Raw genomic sequence first — 17,738 nt, 5'->3', positions numbered from 1 at the left:
GCATGGATTCAGGCCCTTCGACCCACCGAGTGCGATCCCCACACATTAACAGTACCCTACACACACTAGGGACAATTTATTTTTACAATTATACCATGCCAATTAACCGACAAATCTATAAAAGCCTTGTTCCACGGTACGAGTTCATTCCAAGAGCTCTCCCGAGCTTGCCCCGATTCAAACTGACATTTACGGTAATGGCCACTCATCGGTACTCGGGGCTCTTGTGGACATTTTTCAACATGTTGAAAAATCTTCACGAGTCTCCCGTGCATACCTGCCATTAGCGAGCCTTCCCGAGTACCTGCCGTTAGCGTTACGAGCCGCTAAGAGACGTCTCCGAGCTCCGACGAACCCGCTATGTTCATTCTCCGTGCTTACCATGAGTTTGATTTTTTTTACCTTGGGAGAGCTCTCGGAATGAACTCGTACCATGGGACAGGGCTTTAAGCCTTTTGAGTATGTAAATGTTCAGGATCCTTTTTGTATCAAGAACATTGTGTCATCTTCATAAGTATTGTGTCTACTCCGCCATTCAATCATGGCTTATCTATCTTTCCGTCCTAAACCCATTCACCTGTTTTCTCCCTATAACCCATAACACCCATTTTAATCAAGAATCTACCTTAAAAATATCCATTGATTTTGCCTCCACAGCCTTCCGTGGCAATGAATTCCACAGATTCACCACCTTCTGAATAAATAAATTCATTCTCATCTCCTTCTTAAAGGAACGCCCTTTAATTCTAAGGGTACGACCTCTAGTCCAAGACTCTCCCACTAGTGGAAACATCCTCTCCACCTTCACTCTATCCAGGCCTTTCACTGTTTGGTAAGTTTTAATGAGGTGTCCCCTCATCCTTCTAAACACCAGCGAGTAGAGGCCTGTGTGTGTTCGACCTATCCTGATATGAATGCCCAAATAACCATATAACCATATAACCATTACAGCACGGAAACAGGCCATCTCGACCCTTCTATTCCGTGCCGAACACGTATTCTCCCCTAGTCCCATATACCTGCGCTCAGACCATAACCCTCCATTCCCTTCTCGTCCATATAACTATCCAATTTATTTTTAAATGATAAAAACGAACCTGCCTCAACCACCTTCACTGGAAGCTCATTCCACACAGCCACCACTCTCTGAGTAAAGAAGTTCCCCCTCATGTTACCCCTAAACTTCTGTCCCTTAATTCTCAAGTCATGTCCCCTTGTTTGCATCTTCCCTCCTCTCAGTGGGAAAAGCTTATCCTAAAAGCTTATGTTGAGGAAAAAGGTTGTTACTGTCCACCATTTACAGTACATCTTTTAAATGTAGTGAAATCCTGATAGCATAATCAGAAGAGCAAGCCAGAGGAAAATAATAAGCATGGAGTGTGAAACGGCTAAATGAACATTGGTAGACAGTGATTACCCTAAAGGCAATTCAGTAACCAAGGCATTTCAACAGTTGCTAAATTCAGAACCACCTCATTACTGGGTTTTATTTTCTCCAGGCCAATTTTATGGCTAATGTAATCACTATTCACCAGCTAAAGAGCGAGTGGATGGGTGTGGAAGTGATCATAATACATCAATTTTTTTAAACACATTGAAGTACTCCACTTACCATTAAATATATTATCTTCTGAACTAAAGGTCATTCCTGTTAAACCACCACGCAATCATTACATTGTTCCACTTCAGAAATAGAGAAGTTAACTCGGAATGAATATATAGCAGAGGGGCTTGTTCATAAACTCTCTGGCCCCTCCTTTAGTTTGGAGATACATCACTCTCTCATCCATCCATTGGTCTATGACAGATCACAAAGCAAACACATTGCCCCATCCATTTTCCTACTCTTCCGCATTACCAGTCTGAGGAAGGGTCTCGACCCAAAACGTCACCTCTTTGATTTCTCCAGAGATGCTGCCTGACCCGCTCAGTTACTCCAACATTTTGTGCCAATCTTCTTTACCAACCTTCTACCGGCCTTCTGTGTGGGGACACGGTGCAGTGGTCAATTGACCTATGAACCTGCATGTCTTTGGGATACGGAAGGAAAGGCAGATTGTGCAAACTCCACAAAGATAGCACTGCACGTCAAGATTGAGCTTTGAGGCAGTGGCTCTACTAGTTGCACCATTGTGCCACACCTGCCATCATCCTTCCTCTCCTTACACTCCACTGTTCCTATTCTGACCTTTTCAATATTCCTCAATCTGTCCATCATCAGAGGTCATGTTGCAGATCCCATGCTGGGATCAAAACTTGAAACTTAAAACTTACTGGCTCTTTACCTCCTTTACAATGTTCTATCTTGTATGACCAAGATGTTGATTTAGTTTAGTTTAGAGATACAACATGGAAGCAGGCCCATCAGCCCACCTTGCCGATGCCGACCAGCAACCACCCCGTACACTAACACTATCCTACACTCACTGAGTACAATTTACAGTTTTACTGAAGCCAAATAACCTACAATCCTTTGGAGTGTGGGTGAAAACGGAGCACCCGGAGAAAACCTACACGGGTCACGGGAGAACGTACAGGCTGCGTACAGACAAGCACCCATAGTCAGGATCGAACCCGGGTCCCTGGCGCTGTGAGGCAGCAACTCTACCGCTGCGCCACAGCCTGTACATTTTAGAGGGAAAGTATTTTAAATTGAATTAGTTGCTATCTTTTTCTCTCCGTAGATGCAGAGTATTTCCCAAATGTAGCAAGTTTCTCAGAATTTGAGCATCTACAGTTTTGTTTTTCCTCCCAGTCCCTGGTGCAATGGCAATAACGCAACAATGTGATAAATGCCTTTGGGCATTTTGTTCTTTTTAAGATGCGTTGCAGAAGTAAGTTGTTGTTGTTGTCCTCACATTCAACAACTCTTTGGCAGGTTCTATTTTGGAGGCTGGCATTTCCAATCAAGCACTAATGCGTTACCTAATTGCAGCATTTAATCCGTAATTACAGGAGGCAAGGGAATGCTCGCACACACAAACCATTCCATCCTTGCATTGACTAAGTATTATTGGTGTCGGGGGAATGCCGCCTATATGGGAAATCACTGGCCATTTATTTCTGGAGTCTGTCTGATTCCAACCACATAATTGCTGCACCAAAGTATAATACCGTGGATGCAAGAAATCTGAAATAAAAGCATCAAGTGTTGGAAATACTAAGCAGACTGGTATGTGTGTGTGGAGAGAGAAAACAGTTCAGATTAATTTAGGTCCTTAAAAACAATTTAGGGCAGCAAGGTGGCGCAGCGGTAGAGTTGCTGCCTTAGAGCGCCAAAGATCCAGGTTTGATCCTGACTACCGTTGCTGCCTGAATGTAATTTGTACGTTCTCCCCGTGACTGCGTGGGTTTTCTCCGGGTGCTCTGGTTTCCTCCCAGATTCCAAAGATGTACAGATTTGTAAGATAATTGGCTTAGGTAAAATTGTAAATTGTGCCTAGTGTGTGTGTAGGATGCTGTTATTGTGCATAGATTGCTGGCCGGCGCCGACTCGATGGGCCAAAGGGCCTGCTTCTGCACTGTATCTCTAAACTAAACTAAACTGAAACTGTCGGCAGAACAGTTGAATGGCTATCATTTTATTATTTTAATTCCATTGTCAACCATATAACCATATAACAATTACAGAACGGAAACAGGCCATCTCGGCCCTACAAGTCCGTGCCGAACAAATTTTTTTTCCCCTTAGTCCCACCTGCCTGCACTCATACCATAACCCTCCATTCCCTTCTCATCCATATGCCTATCCAATTTATTTTTAAATGATACCAATGAACCTGCCTCCACCACTTCCACTGGAAGCTCATTCCACACCGCTACCACTCTCCGAGTAAAGAAGTTCCCCCTCATATTACCCCTAAACTTCTGTCCCTTAATTCTGAAGTCATGTCCTCTTGTTTGAATCTTCCCTATTCTCAAAGGGAAAATCTCTGTCAATCAACTCTGTCTATCCCTCTCATCATTTTAAAGACCTCTATCAGGTCCCCCCTTAACCTTCTGCGCTCCAGAGAATAACGACCTAACTTATTCAACCTATCTCTGTAACTTAGTTGTTGAAACCCAGGCAACATTCTAGTAAATCTCCTCTGTACTCTCTCTATTTTTTGTTGACATCCTTCCTATAATTGGGCGACCAAAATTGTACACCATACTCCAGATTTGGTCTCACCAATGCCTTGTACAATTTTAACATTACATCCCAGCTTCTATACTCAATGCTCTGATTTATAAAGGCTAACATACCAAAATCTTTCTTTACCACCCTATCTATATGAGATTCCACCTTCAAGGAACTATGCACGGTTATACCCAGATCCCTCTGTTCAACTGTATTCTTCAATTCCCTACCATTTACCATGTACGTCCTATTTTGATTTGTCCTGCCAAGGTGTAGCACCTCACATTTATCAGCATTAAACTCCATCTGCCATCTTTCAGCCCATTTTTTCCAAATGGCCGAAATCACTCTGTAGACTTTGGAAATCCACTTCATTATCCACAACACCCCCTATCTTGGTATCATCTGCATACTTACTAATCCAATTTACCGCACCTTCATCCAGATCATTGATGTACATGACAAACAACAAAGGACCCAACACAGATCCCTGAGGCACCCCACTAGTCACCTGCCTCCAACCCGATAAACAGCCATCCACCATTACCCTCTGGCTTCTCCCATTCAGCCACTGTTGAATCCATCTTGCTATTCCTGCATTTATACCCAACAGTTGAACCTTCTTAACCAACCTTCCATGAGGAACCTTGTCAAAGGCCTTACTAAAGTCCATATAGACAACATCCACTGCTTTACCCTCGTCAATTTCCCTAGTAACCTCTTCAAAAAATTCAAGAAGATTAGTCAAACATGATCTTCCAGGCACAAATCCATGTTGACTGTTCCTAATCAGACCCTGTTTATCTAGATGCTTATATATATTATCTCTAAGTATCTTTTCCATTAATTTGCCCACCACTGAAGTCAAACTAACAGGTCTATAATTGCTATGTTTACTCTTAGATCCCTTTTTTAAACAATGGAACAACATGCGCAGTACGCCAATCCTCGGGGACTATTCCCGTTTCTAATGACATTTGAAATATTTCTGTCATAGCCCCGGCTATTTCTACACTAACTTCCCTCAATGTCCTAGGGAATATCCTGTCAGGACCTGGAGACTTATCCACTTTTATATTTTTCAAAAGTGTCAGTACTTCTTTTACTTTGAACCTCATAGTATCCATAGCTACTCTACTAGTTTCCCTTACCTCACATAATTCAATATCCCTCTCCTTGGTGAATACCGACGAAAAAAAGTCAAGTCTTCTAATGTTTTTGTGCAGATTCCCCGCTTGAAAGGGATCTGATTCATCCACCCCGAAATGATGAACTGGATTTCACTCAATGACCAAACCACTTCTTTTCCATTTTTTTTTCTCCTTTTATTTTGGCAGATTCAGCAATTAATTGACAGTTTCACTTGATTTATTGCTTCAGCCATTACTTTGAAGGCATTTGGATGTTGTAGGTCTTAAGGTATTTAACAGTTTAGTCTTTTAGCAGCTGAAAAACTGGCTGCCAATCGGGTGCTGTAGATAATCAGTCCTGCATGCCTTCGCTGGCGATCGCGGCAGTTTTAAGGACAGTCTCTTAGATTATACTGTTCAAGTTTTTAGCCGCAAGTCAACTTCCGTCTTTTTCCTCGCTTCAAGCCCCGGGCGGAACTCGGCTTATCTCCGCTTCTCTGTTCACGGTCGGGCTGACTCTGCTCCCGACCGGGCTTTCTCTGCTTTCTCCCCCCACCGGGTTGACTGTTCCCAGTTGGGCTGAAGACTCAGCCTCTTGTCAGTGGCTTTTCTGGACCTGTCCATGGCCTTCACGGTACTAGGCCCCCACCCGACGTCTGTGGCTGCTGCTTGGGCTTGGCTGTGGGCTGCACAGCCCTGGATACATTCCAGGTAAGCTGACACTGTGCTTGGTGACCCTTACTGCCCCGGCTTGTTTTCCTAGCTCTTCCCTGAGCTATTGCTTCCCGTTCCTACCTTTTTCTTTTTGGCGCCAATTCAAAACCATTTGGCTTGGTGCTGTTCCACTTGTTTCCAAATACTACTTCTATTTTTAACTTTTGGTTTCGATTCTTCTTGCTGGCCTTGTTCTTATCTTCGTTCTTTTATCCTCGTCGCCAATTGTTGTGTATTTGGATGCTTTGAACAGTCTTGAATAAAGGCTTGGACACGGGAGGATTCATACACGTTTCTTTACTGCAGGACGCCACCTTGTCTTTTTTGCTCCTACGTACTTGCCCCAGACATCACAAGACACCAATTACTTATCCTAATTATCCCATACCTAACACTCCTCCCCCTTTAACTTGGAGGCCGGTAACATCATATATATTACATACATAATACTCCTCCCCCTTTAACTTGGAGGCAGGTAATACCTTTCATTACAGTTTGACTTGACATCCATTGAGGGTCATCAACAAAAAATATTGTTGAAGGATCAGCTGGATCAATTTAATATTTACTGATACAAATTTGACATATATCTTGTTTTTAAAAATCACAAAGAAACTTCTATAAGGAATTTTAACACTTTAGTGAAATAGAGCATATTAAGCCAAAGATCAGACTTGGGTCCGACTAGAACAGTTGTTCCAAATATTTCTGAATGAAAGCCCCAATTGCTTGCAATCAGTGCTGCCCCATCACTAAATGACATTAAACGACTCTCGTATGTAAGATGCTGGGCCTGAGACGAGAATTACAGCTGACCATATCTAGCACTAAACGTTATTCATTTTATCATGTATCTGTACGCTGTTGTTGGCTCGGTTGTATTGTCTTTCCACTGATTGGTTAGCGTGCAACAAAAGCTTTTCCCTGTACCTTGGTACTCTGGATAATAAACTAAACTAAACATCAAAGTCCAGGTAGACAAAAGTCTGAAGAAGGGTTTTGGTCCGAAACATTGCCTATTTCCATTGCTCCATAGATGCTGCCGCACCCGTTGAGTTTCTCCAGCACTTTTGTCTACATTTGATTTCCCAACATCTGCAGTTCCTTCTTAAACATCAAACTCCAGGTAGCTTGCATCTTATATTTTTATTTATTTTTCCTTTGAGATAATATTACCTCAATGTTATTGGCTTCATTAACCCACATCCATCAGGTTATTAAACTTGCCAACAAACAGACTCTGAACTGTAACAGTTGCACTTTATCTGCTTATTTATGTGTGTATTGAACTAAACTGTTATGTATTTTTGTTTATAATACTCAGTTGTGCTTCAGCAAGCAAGAATTTCATTGTCCTATCTGGGACACGTGACAATAAATTCTCGACTTGACACTTGACTTGTAAACTGGAGAGTCACAGACACCAAGAGGACAAAGCTGGAAAAGAGTGGTGGGCTTTTCCAGCTTTTTCCCTCCTACTCCAATTAGTCTAAAGAGGCGTCCCGACCCAAAACATCACCTGTCCGTTCCCTCCCTAGATGCTGCCTGACCTGCTGAGTTACTCCAGCATTTTGTGTTTTGCCCAGTTCAGAGGGATTCCTCAGCTGAGTGTCAGCCCTGTTCAGCCAGGTCTCTGGGGCCAACAGCAATATGATAACATGGTCGTACCACTGTGTCATTGACAACTATAACACACATCATGAAACACAATGTGGTGATAACTGCCACCATTCACCCATTTCAACTCATCCTTGAACAGACATTCCCTTCATTTTACACTTTTGTTTATGCAGGCGACACAGTGGTGTAGCGGGAGAATTTTTAAAGACCCAAATTCTATCCAGACTACGGGTGCTGTCTGTATGAAGTTTGTACCTTCTCCCTGTGACCACGTGGGTTTTCTCCGGGTGCTCTGGTTTCCTCTCACATTCCAAAGGTTTGAAGGTTAATTAGCTTTGGTAAAAAAAATATGGATTTTCCCTAGTGCATGGGATAGAGTTAGTGTACAGGGTGATCATTGGTCGGCGCGGACTCCATTGGCCGAAGGGCTTCTCCTCATTTCTACATAACGGGTGGCATCGTGGTACAGCAGTAGAGTTGCTACCTTACTGTGCCAGAGACCCAGGATCAATCTTGACTTACTGGTGCTTGTCTGTACAGAATGTGTACGTTCTCCCCGTGACCTGGTGGACTTTCGCCAGGAGCACACACTCCAAAGACGTACAAGTTTGTAGGTTAATTGGCTCATAAATTGGCCCTAGTGTGTGTAGGATAGCATTAGGGTGTGGGTATCGCTGGTCGGTGCGGACTCGGTGGGCCGAAGGGTCTGTTTCCACACTGTGTCTCTAAACTAAACTAAATCTACAGTGTTAAACAAATCAGACACTGAAGTGTCTACATTCTAAAGAACTCTGAAGTACTCATTCCTCACCCACTTTCTTACCAACTGAAGACTATCTTGAATCGAAGATGGACACAAAAACCTGGAGAAACTCAGCGGGTCAGAAAGCATCTCTGGAGAAAAGAAGTAGGTGACATTTCGGGTTGAGACCCATTTTCCCCAGACTCCTATGGTATTAACAGTCTACGAGCATACACTTTGTAATATAGTCATAAATAAAACGCCATGTCTGGCTGAGCCTAATATATATTAAATATGCTATTAATTGCTGCAGGGATTGATTAACAGTTTCCTAATAAATCCTGGTACCACAAATGTCATCTGTATTCCATTCAAATGTAATCCTATTACTAATCCCCTTCTGCTTTAGTTATTCTGGTGTAATTAAAATGTCAGGAACAGAGGATACTCTGAAGGCAATCTCCTGAAATCACACTTGTCATTTAAAGGATTACTGTACTGTCAAATGTACCGTCTCATATTAATAGACAATAGACAATGGGTGCAGGAGTAGGCCATACGGCCCTTCGAGCCAGCACTGCCATTCAATGTGATCATGCTGATCATCCCCAATCAATACCTCGCTCCTGTCTTCTCCCCATATCGCCTGACTGCTATCTTTAAGAGCCCTATCTAGCTCTCTCTTGAAAGTATCCAGAGAACTGGCCTCCACCGCCCTCTGTGGCAGAGAATTCCACAGACTCACAATTCTCTGTGTGAAAAAGTGTTTCCTCATCTCCGTTCTAAATGGCTTACCCCTTATTCTTGAACTCTGGCCCCTGGTTCTGGACTCCCCCAAAATCAGGAACATGTTTCCTGCCTCTAGCTTGTCCAAACACTTAATATTCTATTATGTTTCAATAAGACCCCCTCTCATCTTTCTAAATTTTAGAAAGTATAAGCCCAGCCGTTCCATTCTCTCAACGAATAACAGTCCCGCCATCCCGGGAATTAACATTGTAAACCTACACTGCACTCCCTCCATAGCAAGAATGTCCTTCCTCAAATTAGGGGACTAAAACTGCACACAATACTCCAGGTGTGGTCTCACTAGGGCCCTATACAACTGCAGAAGGACTTCCTTGCTCCTGTACTCAACTCCTGTCGTTATGAAGGCCAACATGCCATTCGCTTTCTTCACTGCTTGCTGTACCTACATGCTTACTATCATTGTCTGATGAACAAGGACCCCCCAAATCCCTTTGTACTTCCCCTTTTCCCAACTTGACATCATTTAGATAATAATCTGCCTTCCTGTTTTTGCTACCAAAATGGATAACCTCACATTCATCCACATTAAACTGCACCTGACATGCATCTGACTACTCACCCAACCTGTCCAAGTCATTCTGCATTCTCATAGCATCCTCCTCACAGTTCACACTGCCACCCAGCTTTGTGTCATATGCAAATTTGCTAATGTTACTTTGAACATATTAAACATCCACCCTGTCTGTTTTCTGGCTATTTATTATGATGACAAAGTTCATCATTTAATATTATATCTGTGAAGGGACAAGCCAATGGCCAAACAATGAGGAATCCCATCAGAATACCTTAGTAAGTGTACTTTGAATATTGTCCCCATCAACACCTTTGCCCAGAAACATTTTAAGAGAAACAGTTGGATTAAGAAACAGTTAGACCGGTAATTGATAGGACAGGTTTGGAGGGATATGGGCCAAACGCGGGCAGGTGGGACTAGTGTAGCTGGGACATTGGTGGTCGGTGTTAGCTAGTTGTGCTGAAGGGTGGAGATTGAACTTTTGTTCACTATCCATCACAGTGAGGAATGTGGAGGAGCCTCTGTGGTGGATCTTTATGGTACAATGTATTTTGTGTGTTCCATCACTTTTTATTTGTATGACTGACTTGGCAAATGAAACTCCTCATATATTTTTTAAAACATACTTGGCTAATAAAATGTTATTGTGATTTTGATTGTGATTTCCACGCTGTATCACTCTATCTCATTCAAAGCAAAATTACTTTCAAAGATGTGAAAGAAAGTGGTTTAACACTGCAGGGGGGTTATTCAATGACTTTGAGGACACCCTGAATGCTAAACTGCATAAACAAAAAATGATTAATTATGTCTGCAGAAAATGATAATTTAATCATTTTCCTATTGGTGAAGATGAAACATTGTGAGGCAAATAGCAACAATCACAGTCCAATGAAGATTATTTTGTGCTTCATGGGTACCGGAAGGATGTTTTCTCAGCATCAACTCCATCAGTTAAGATGTCACCAATACCAATGTCAAATATAAAAACATATTAAGTGGCCTATGGATATAGATTTGTGCAAAGGTGTATAAGCCAAACTCTGGTAATAATCCTCTAATTTAGTATTTGACAAAAACTGTTTTTCGAAGCAACATTATGCACTAGAAGTCTCACTCTTCCAGATAAAATAGTATAATTTATATTCATGGTATCGCTACATCTCTGTATACTTGCCAGTGTGTTAAGTTTTTAGCATACTTTACTTTAGAAATACAGCGTGGCCCATCAAGTCCACGTTGACCAATAGTTACTTGTATTAGTCCTATCCTACACTTTGGGGACAATTTACAGAAGCCAATTAACCTACAAACCTGCATGTCTTTGGAATGTGGGAGAAAACTGGAGCATCCGGAGAAAACCCGGGCAGTCACAGGGAGAACGTGCAAACTCCTTACAGACAGCACCCCATAGTCAGGATCGAACCGGCGCCATGAGGCAGCAACTCTACCGCTGTGCCGCTGGTTTGTTCAGACCCTTCACTCTCACTCATCATTGACTTTGATGGAAAGGTATTTACACTAAGCATCCATTAAATAAGGTGCCACATCAACCAAGCTCTGCTGTATTACACCACCCCTCAACTATAAAGGTCCACTTCATGACCCTGTTGACTGTGAATTACTCACTGTACATTGAAAGCTAGATAGCAATGACTTTGAATGATGATTTTCACCATTGCTTCCAATGCACCACCATAGAATTTGGTTGTCAAAGCAAAAGGAAAATATCCACCTCTTACCCCTTCAAGTACCTCTACTCCACCTGTGGAAGAATGGGCTGTTCCCCAATGGCCCTCATCAGCCACGACAGCTCTTATAGAAACATGGTGGTAGCTGGCCTTTCCTTCTCTATCCCAATTCCCTTTCTGTGCAGATGGATCAGCCAAAGCTTCTGAGATTCTTTGGAATGTGGGAGAAAACTGGAGCACCTGGAGAGAACCCCGGCAGTCACAGGGAGAACGTGCAAACTCCCTACAGACAGCACCCGTAGTCTGAAGAATGGTCTCGACCCAAAACGTCACCCATTTCTTCTCTCCAGAAATGCTGCACGTCCCGCTGAGTTACTCCAGCTCTTTTGTCTAATCTCAGAGATTGAGTCACTTTAAATCAAAGCTTGTCTTTGACATATAGAGTGAGCCGAGTAAATTTTTCAAATTATGTTAACAAAACTGATAAAACTCTAGAGACATAATGGTTAACACACTACACTGTAGCTTGGTACACGTGGTAATAAATTAAAACCGTGCCAAGCTAAACTAAACAAGGAACTGCACATGCTGACATTTTGAGTTAAATGCAAAGTGTTGGAGGAACACAGGGGGTCAGGCACCACTTGTGGAGGGAATGGACAGGCAATGTTTAGCATTTGGGCCCTTCTTCATGACAGGTAAGACTTGGAATTACTGGGTTTTTGAGAGAAGACAATGCAAACTCCTCGGCATCCTCCATACGGCAGCACATGTACTTTGAAGAAAGGTATGGAAGTACAAATCACAATTTTGCTTTTATCAATAACCTGCAAGAAAGTAATGATCCCTTTAAATCGTCATCCCTTTAGGTATCCTTTTTGCCACCAATCTTCCCTGGGCAGTGACCAAGTGGTGTGAAGTTTGTTCGAAGTTTAATTTGGCATTAGTATCCCTTAGTAATTCTCCAGACTGATGGATATCAGCAATAATAGAACATAGCACAGTCCAGCCCAGCGACAGGCTCTTTGCCCCGTAATGTTCATGCCGTATATGATGCCAAGTCAAACTAAACTCCTCTGATCCATAGCGCCCCATTCCCTGCATAGCCATGTGCCTACCTAAAATAAGCCTCTTAAAAGTGACCATAGCTCGGCAACAGGCATGGCTCACCCGCCATGGACCTGGGAATCTGCCTGGAGTGGGAGCTTTGTCCGAGGCTTGGCTCCTACCCGTCTCCAAAGACTGCTCCTCTCACCTTAAAGCTATGCCCATTCATTTTTGACATTTTCACCCAGGGAAATAGGTCTACCTTGTCAATGCCTCGCAGAACGTTACAAACTTCTCGATGCAAAATATATCAAGGGCATAATGAGCAATTTAAGGGCCTGTCCCACTTACACGATTTTTTTCGGCGACTTGCCGGCACCCGCAACTTGCCGCAACTGCTCACGGCCATACAGGCGGCACCCCGCGACATGTCGCCACGTGACGCCTGTATGGTCGTGATTCGTCGCCCAAAGAGTCGTACCTTTTTCTGGTCGCCACTGGATTTTCACCATTTCGGAAATTTTCGGCGACCTGTTGCGACTGTGACGGGTGCTGGCGGTCGCCGAAAATATCGCGTAAGTGGGACATACAGGCCGTTTACATCCTTCTCAATTATGTGAGAGCCTAAGTCTATAAATCTCCCACGCATTGGATTCTGAATTGGGCACAGTTCGACATATGTCTCCCCATCCTCCCCCTGCCAAAGCGTGCAATGCAACTGAACTTTGCAGCCTTTACATCACAGCCTTTGTTCAATTTCAGAAATGTGCTTGTTCTTCTGACATTCTCATTTCCTTCAGTCCGTCGAGCTGAAGTTCCTCTCTGCTTGCTGATTTTTACTCGTGATTAAGAATCAAACGGCAGACAATGTTAACATCTAGATGTAATTCGCAGCTTATTATCTTAAACCCAACCAGCGAGAGAAAAAAATCATTCTTCTAGACGTTCCTAGAGTTGATGGATTCTAATACACATTCTGGTCGTTACCAGAGTTGATGGGTTGTAATACACACTGTCACCTCATCAAAGATTTCAACTTAAAAGCCACTGAACCAAATCTACAAAAACAGACTGTTGGAACACAGATTATCAACATGAACCTATACTTCTAATTAATTTTAAGCTAGATATTTTTCTTATCTGCTCTTTATTTTTGTGCTCTTATCTTTGATTGTAGGAAAGGCACTGCCACAATCCAATTACATTGAAAGCCATGCATCAGGATTGTCATCTGCCTTATTACACCTATCGATGTTTAGGTATTAAATTGCAGTCAGATAAGCCTCTGTCATACCACAACAGAGACAGTACATGATGATAGCACACAAAGGCAACAAATACCAGCCTGAGACTTCTTTTGACTCTGATATTTCGATCTGCATAAAACTGGAATGATGTATTTACGATGAACTGTTTACGAGCAATGACTCGCTATCTGCGCATTCTGCACGGATGCCTCTGATATACCTGTGTTAACGTTGATAGCAGGATGGTTGAAATCTGGGAACTGCAGTTGCTGTTTTAAACCAACGATAGACACAAAATTCTGGAGTAACTCAGCAGGACTAGGCAGCATCTCTGGAGAGAAGGAATGGGTGATGTTTCAGGTTGGGACTGAGAAAGGGTCTCCACCCGAAACGTCACCCATTCCTTCTCTCCAGAGATGCTGCCTGGCATGCTGAGTTACTCCAGCATTTTGTGTCTATCTTTGGTTGCAATCCGGGGTCAGTCAATGGAGACTAAATGGTGCTGACCCTAAATCCCCTGGTGTGGATGAGGAAGCAGCGGATTGCACAAAGCAACATTACATGGCTTTATATACATTACTGTATTTACAATTAAATCAAGAGATAATCAGATAACCTTGTAGTAAGAACAGTCTCTTTCCAATGCTAAACTTGAAATCTGGTATATTATGCATGCCTGTTGGCCTGTACTGATTTTACTTAAGACTTTAGACTTTAAAGAGATACAGCACGGAAGCAAGACCTTCGGCCTATCGAGTCCACTCCGACCAGTGATGACAAAACCCATAGTCAGGATTGAACATGGCACAGTAAGACAGCAACTCTACCACTGCACCTACTCCTGCCCCCATAACCGCCAAGTTGCAAAGCTCAGGGTGTCATGGTTGTTTGGAACAAAGGCATCAACTTTCATAAGGTCATGTGATAGGAGCAGCATTAGGCCATTCGGCCCATCACATCTTCTCCGCCATTCAATCACGGCTGATCAACCTCTCCCTACTAACCCCATTCTCCTACCTCTTCCCGTAACCCCTGACACCCGTACTAATTATAAATCTATCTATCTCTGCCATGTGTTTTTAATTTAGTTTAGAGATACAGCGCAGAAACAGGCCTTCCGGGCCACCGAGTCCGCACTGACCAGCGATCCTCGCAGACTAACACTATCCTACACAGTGGGGACAATGCAGAGCATCCAGAGTTGTCAAGCCAGGGGTGGCAGGCCTCTGCAAGATCAGTGGGTGTGAAAGCGATACCTTCATCATCAACCTTTCTCCATATTTAATCTCGATGCTGGATTATACTTTACAAACCTGCTCGATCATCTACTCCGAGTTCAAGTGCTCTTCCTACAGCTCTTGACATCTTTCGCATCAAGAAAATTGTCTACAGCCCTTTCTATTGGAAAGTTCCGCAGATTCAAACTGATGAGGTTTCTCCTAATTTCAGTGCTGAATGATACTTTATTATTATGAGTGAGATGCCGGCTGGCCGCCCGCCACTTGCTCCTCTCTTGGTCAGCCCCGCAGCTTTCACCGGGAGCTCCCAACGTCCCTCCTCGCACCTCAAAGGTCCTCCTCATTCCCCGATGGCCCATCTCACTCTCCAATAGCCCATCTCACTCCTCGAGGAATGTACCAAAGAATGAACAATATTTTAAGAGAGTGGCCCTGCCAGACACAAGTAACGTCAGATAGCTCTGGTCAAGAGGTTGCAATGAGAAGAGGTGAGTGATTCTCCTCAATCCCGGCAGACCACTGGCCCATTGGTATGCTGTACAAATATTGAAAACCATAATTCAGTGGAACCTTGATGGAAAATAAATGCCAGTATAGATATACAAACCAAACAATCTTGCTTTTAGTTTAGTTTAGTTTAGAGATGCAGCACAGAAACAAGCCTTTCTGCACACCGAGTCCACGCCAACCAGCGATCCCCGCACACTAACATTATCCTACACACACAAGACCAAGCCAATCAGCCTACAAACTTGTAAATATTTGTAGTATTGGAGGAAGCTGGAGCACCCGGAGAAAACCCACGAAAGTCCCCGGGAGAACTTACATAGTCCGTACAGACAGCACCCATAGTCAGGATCGAACCCAGGTCTCTGGCACTGTAAGGCAGCAACTCTACCACTGCGCCACCATGTAAAATGATTAAATGCCAGTGACCAAATGCCCCATCCTCCCTGAGGAATATCTTGGTCTCCAAGCAATTGATAGAGAAACCAAACGTTGTGTCCTGTTTTCAAAGGTATGTCCTTGGACATTGTAATAGTGCTGCATAATCATACACCCAGTTCATTAATATTTTCATTTGAGGTGAAATTGAGGAGCAAAGTATACATATTAAATATTTTGGCAAAAATGTATAAAAGATGGAGAGATGACTGAATAAATTCATAAGTGATAGGAGCAGAAATAGGACATTTGGTCCAACAAGTCTACTCCACCTTTCAGAATGGCACAATGGTGCAGCAGTAGAGCTAGTGCCTGACAAAGCCAGAGACCTGGGTTTGATCCTAACTATGGGTGCTGTCTGTACAGAGTTTGTACATTCCCACCGTGACGTGCGTGGGGTTTTTTCCGGGTATCCCGGTTTCCTACCACACTCCAAAGATGTACAGTTTTGTAGGTTAATTGGCTTTGGTAATATTGTAAATTGTCCCTAGTGTGTAGAGGACAGTGTTAATGTGCGGGGATCGCTGTTTGGTGCGGACTCAGCGGGCCAAATAGTCTGTTTCCGCACTAAACTAAATTTATTAAAAAAACTGAAGTGACATCACGTATCACATATGTGATACGTGATGTCTACTCAGTCATTCAATCATGGCAATTCGATCTATAGTCCCAAAGCTATGAGTTTAATGTCAACTCCATCTTACCTGGCTATGACAAAGAGCACACAACTGACTCCAAAGTAGGCCAATAAGATGTACATCCATATATCTGGAGAGAGAGGGTTGAGGAAGGAGAAGACACCAGCGTTTGTTCCATTCGATTTTCGGTACAAAATACTGATCCCCAACGTCATGAAGGGCTTAGAGAAATCAATGACCTTCTCCCGGGCGTAGGTGATGGTGAGCGGAGCGACGGCAAGGTCAGCTTTCTGTGGAGGGAAAGATGCTCATTAAAGAAAACTTTTATCAATCTTATTTTTAAATTGCATTTCATTGAAAGCGCGCCGATGAATTGCAATGTGGAGCAGCATCATTAAATAAGCACAAATCACACATATTATATGTGTGTCAGAAGCCCTCTCTGTTTCCTGCAATTAAACACTTTTATTTGTCAGATTGATGGCAGTGATATATACCTGTAACACCGACAACAGAATACAGGGACAACAGAATAACAGCAGGGATGAATGTGCAGATGCACAATAAATCAGAAAGGTCCTGTACAATGCAGTCAGCAAAGGGTGGTGGAACTGGTGGATGTTTGAATTCGATCAGAGGCCATCTCGGCCCTGTCCTGCCGAACAATTTTTTTTTCCCCAGATGCACTCACCATCTGGTCCCCTCCCAACTTCCATACCTTCTGTACTTTGTACCGGTACTCCTGAGTAAAGAAGTTTCAATTCCTAAACTTTGGAAGATGTCCTGAATGAGTCCTCTGTTGGTCCCCAGCAAAATTGGGTAATCCAGAAACTCTTGCTCTGGAACTAAGGATACAAGCTGGTAAATTTCCCCGCGGTGGTGGACCTGAATAGTAGCTTTATCTGTTTTGATTGGTTAGCACACAATACAAAGCTGTGTCACCTTGGTACATGTCATAAGGAATAGGAGTAGAATTAGGCCATTCGGCCCGTCAAATCTACTCCGCCATTCAATCATGGCTGATCTATCACCTCCTGCTAACCCCATACTCCTGCCTTCTTCCCATAACCTCTGACACCTGTACTAATCAAGAATACTTGATTCTTATTTTTTATTATCGATTATTATTAGCTGCCAGACCAAACGAGTTGACACTGTCCTTAACTCTGCAATGTGGGTCATCACATGGATGCTTAAGACAACACCTTTGTCGAGGGTCCCTTTCCCCTCTCATATAGCCCCTCCCAGCAGACACAGAAGGGAGAGGATGTTGAAATATTGG

The 17,738-nt window shown here is 43.2% G+C and overlaps 1 protein-coding gene across 1 annotated transcript in view; it reads right to left on the bottom strand.

The window, feature by feature from the left end:
• The window catches only part of LOC129709602 (glutamate receptor ionotropic, kainate 3-like), a 593,488-nt gene that overhangs the window by 166,583 nt on the left and 409,167 nt on the right, over nucleotides 1–17,738 (bottom strand). Inside the window, exon 11 of the mRNA XM_055656054.1 lies at nucleotides 16,523–16,746. Within this exon, the coding sequence (XP_055512029.1) occupies nucleotides 16,523–16,746 (224 nt within the window). The remainder of the gene's footprint in view (nucleotides 1–16,522; nucleotides 16,747–17,738) is intronic.

Source organism: Leucoraja erinacea, chromosome 26 (genome assembly GCF_028641065.1).
Source record: "Leucoraja erinacea ecotype New England chromosome 26, Leri_hhj_1, whole genome shotgun sequence".
Classification (NCBI taxonomy): domain Eukaryota; kingdom Metazoa; phylum Chordata; class Chondrichthyes; order Rajiformes; family Rajidae; genus Leucoraja; species Leucoraja erinaceus.
Note: the sequence above shows the minus strand (reverse complement) of the source record. Positions and strands in the feature narration are given on the sequence as shown.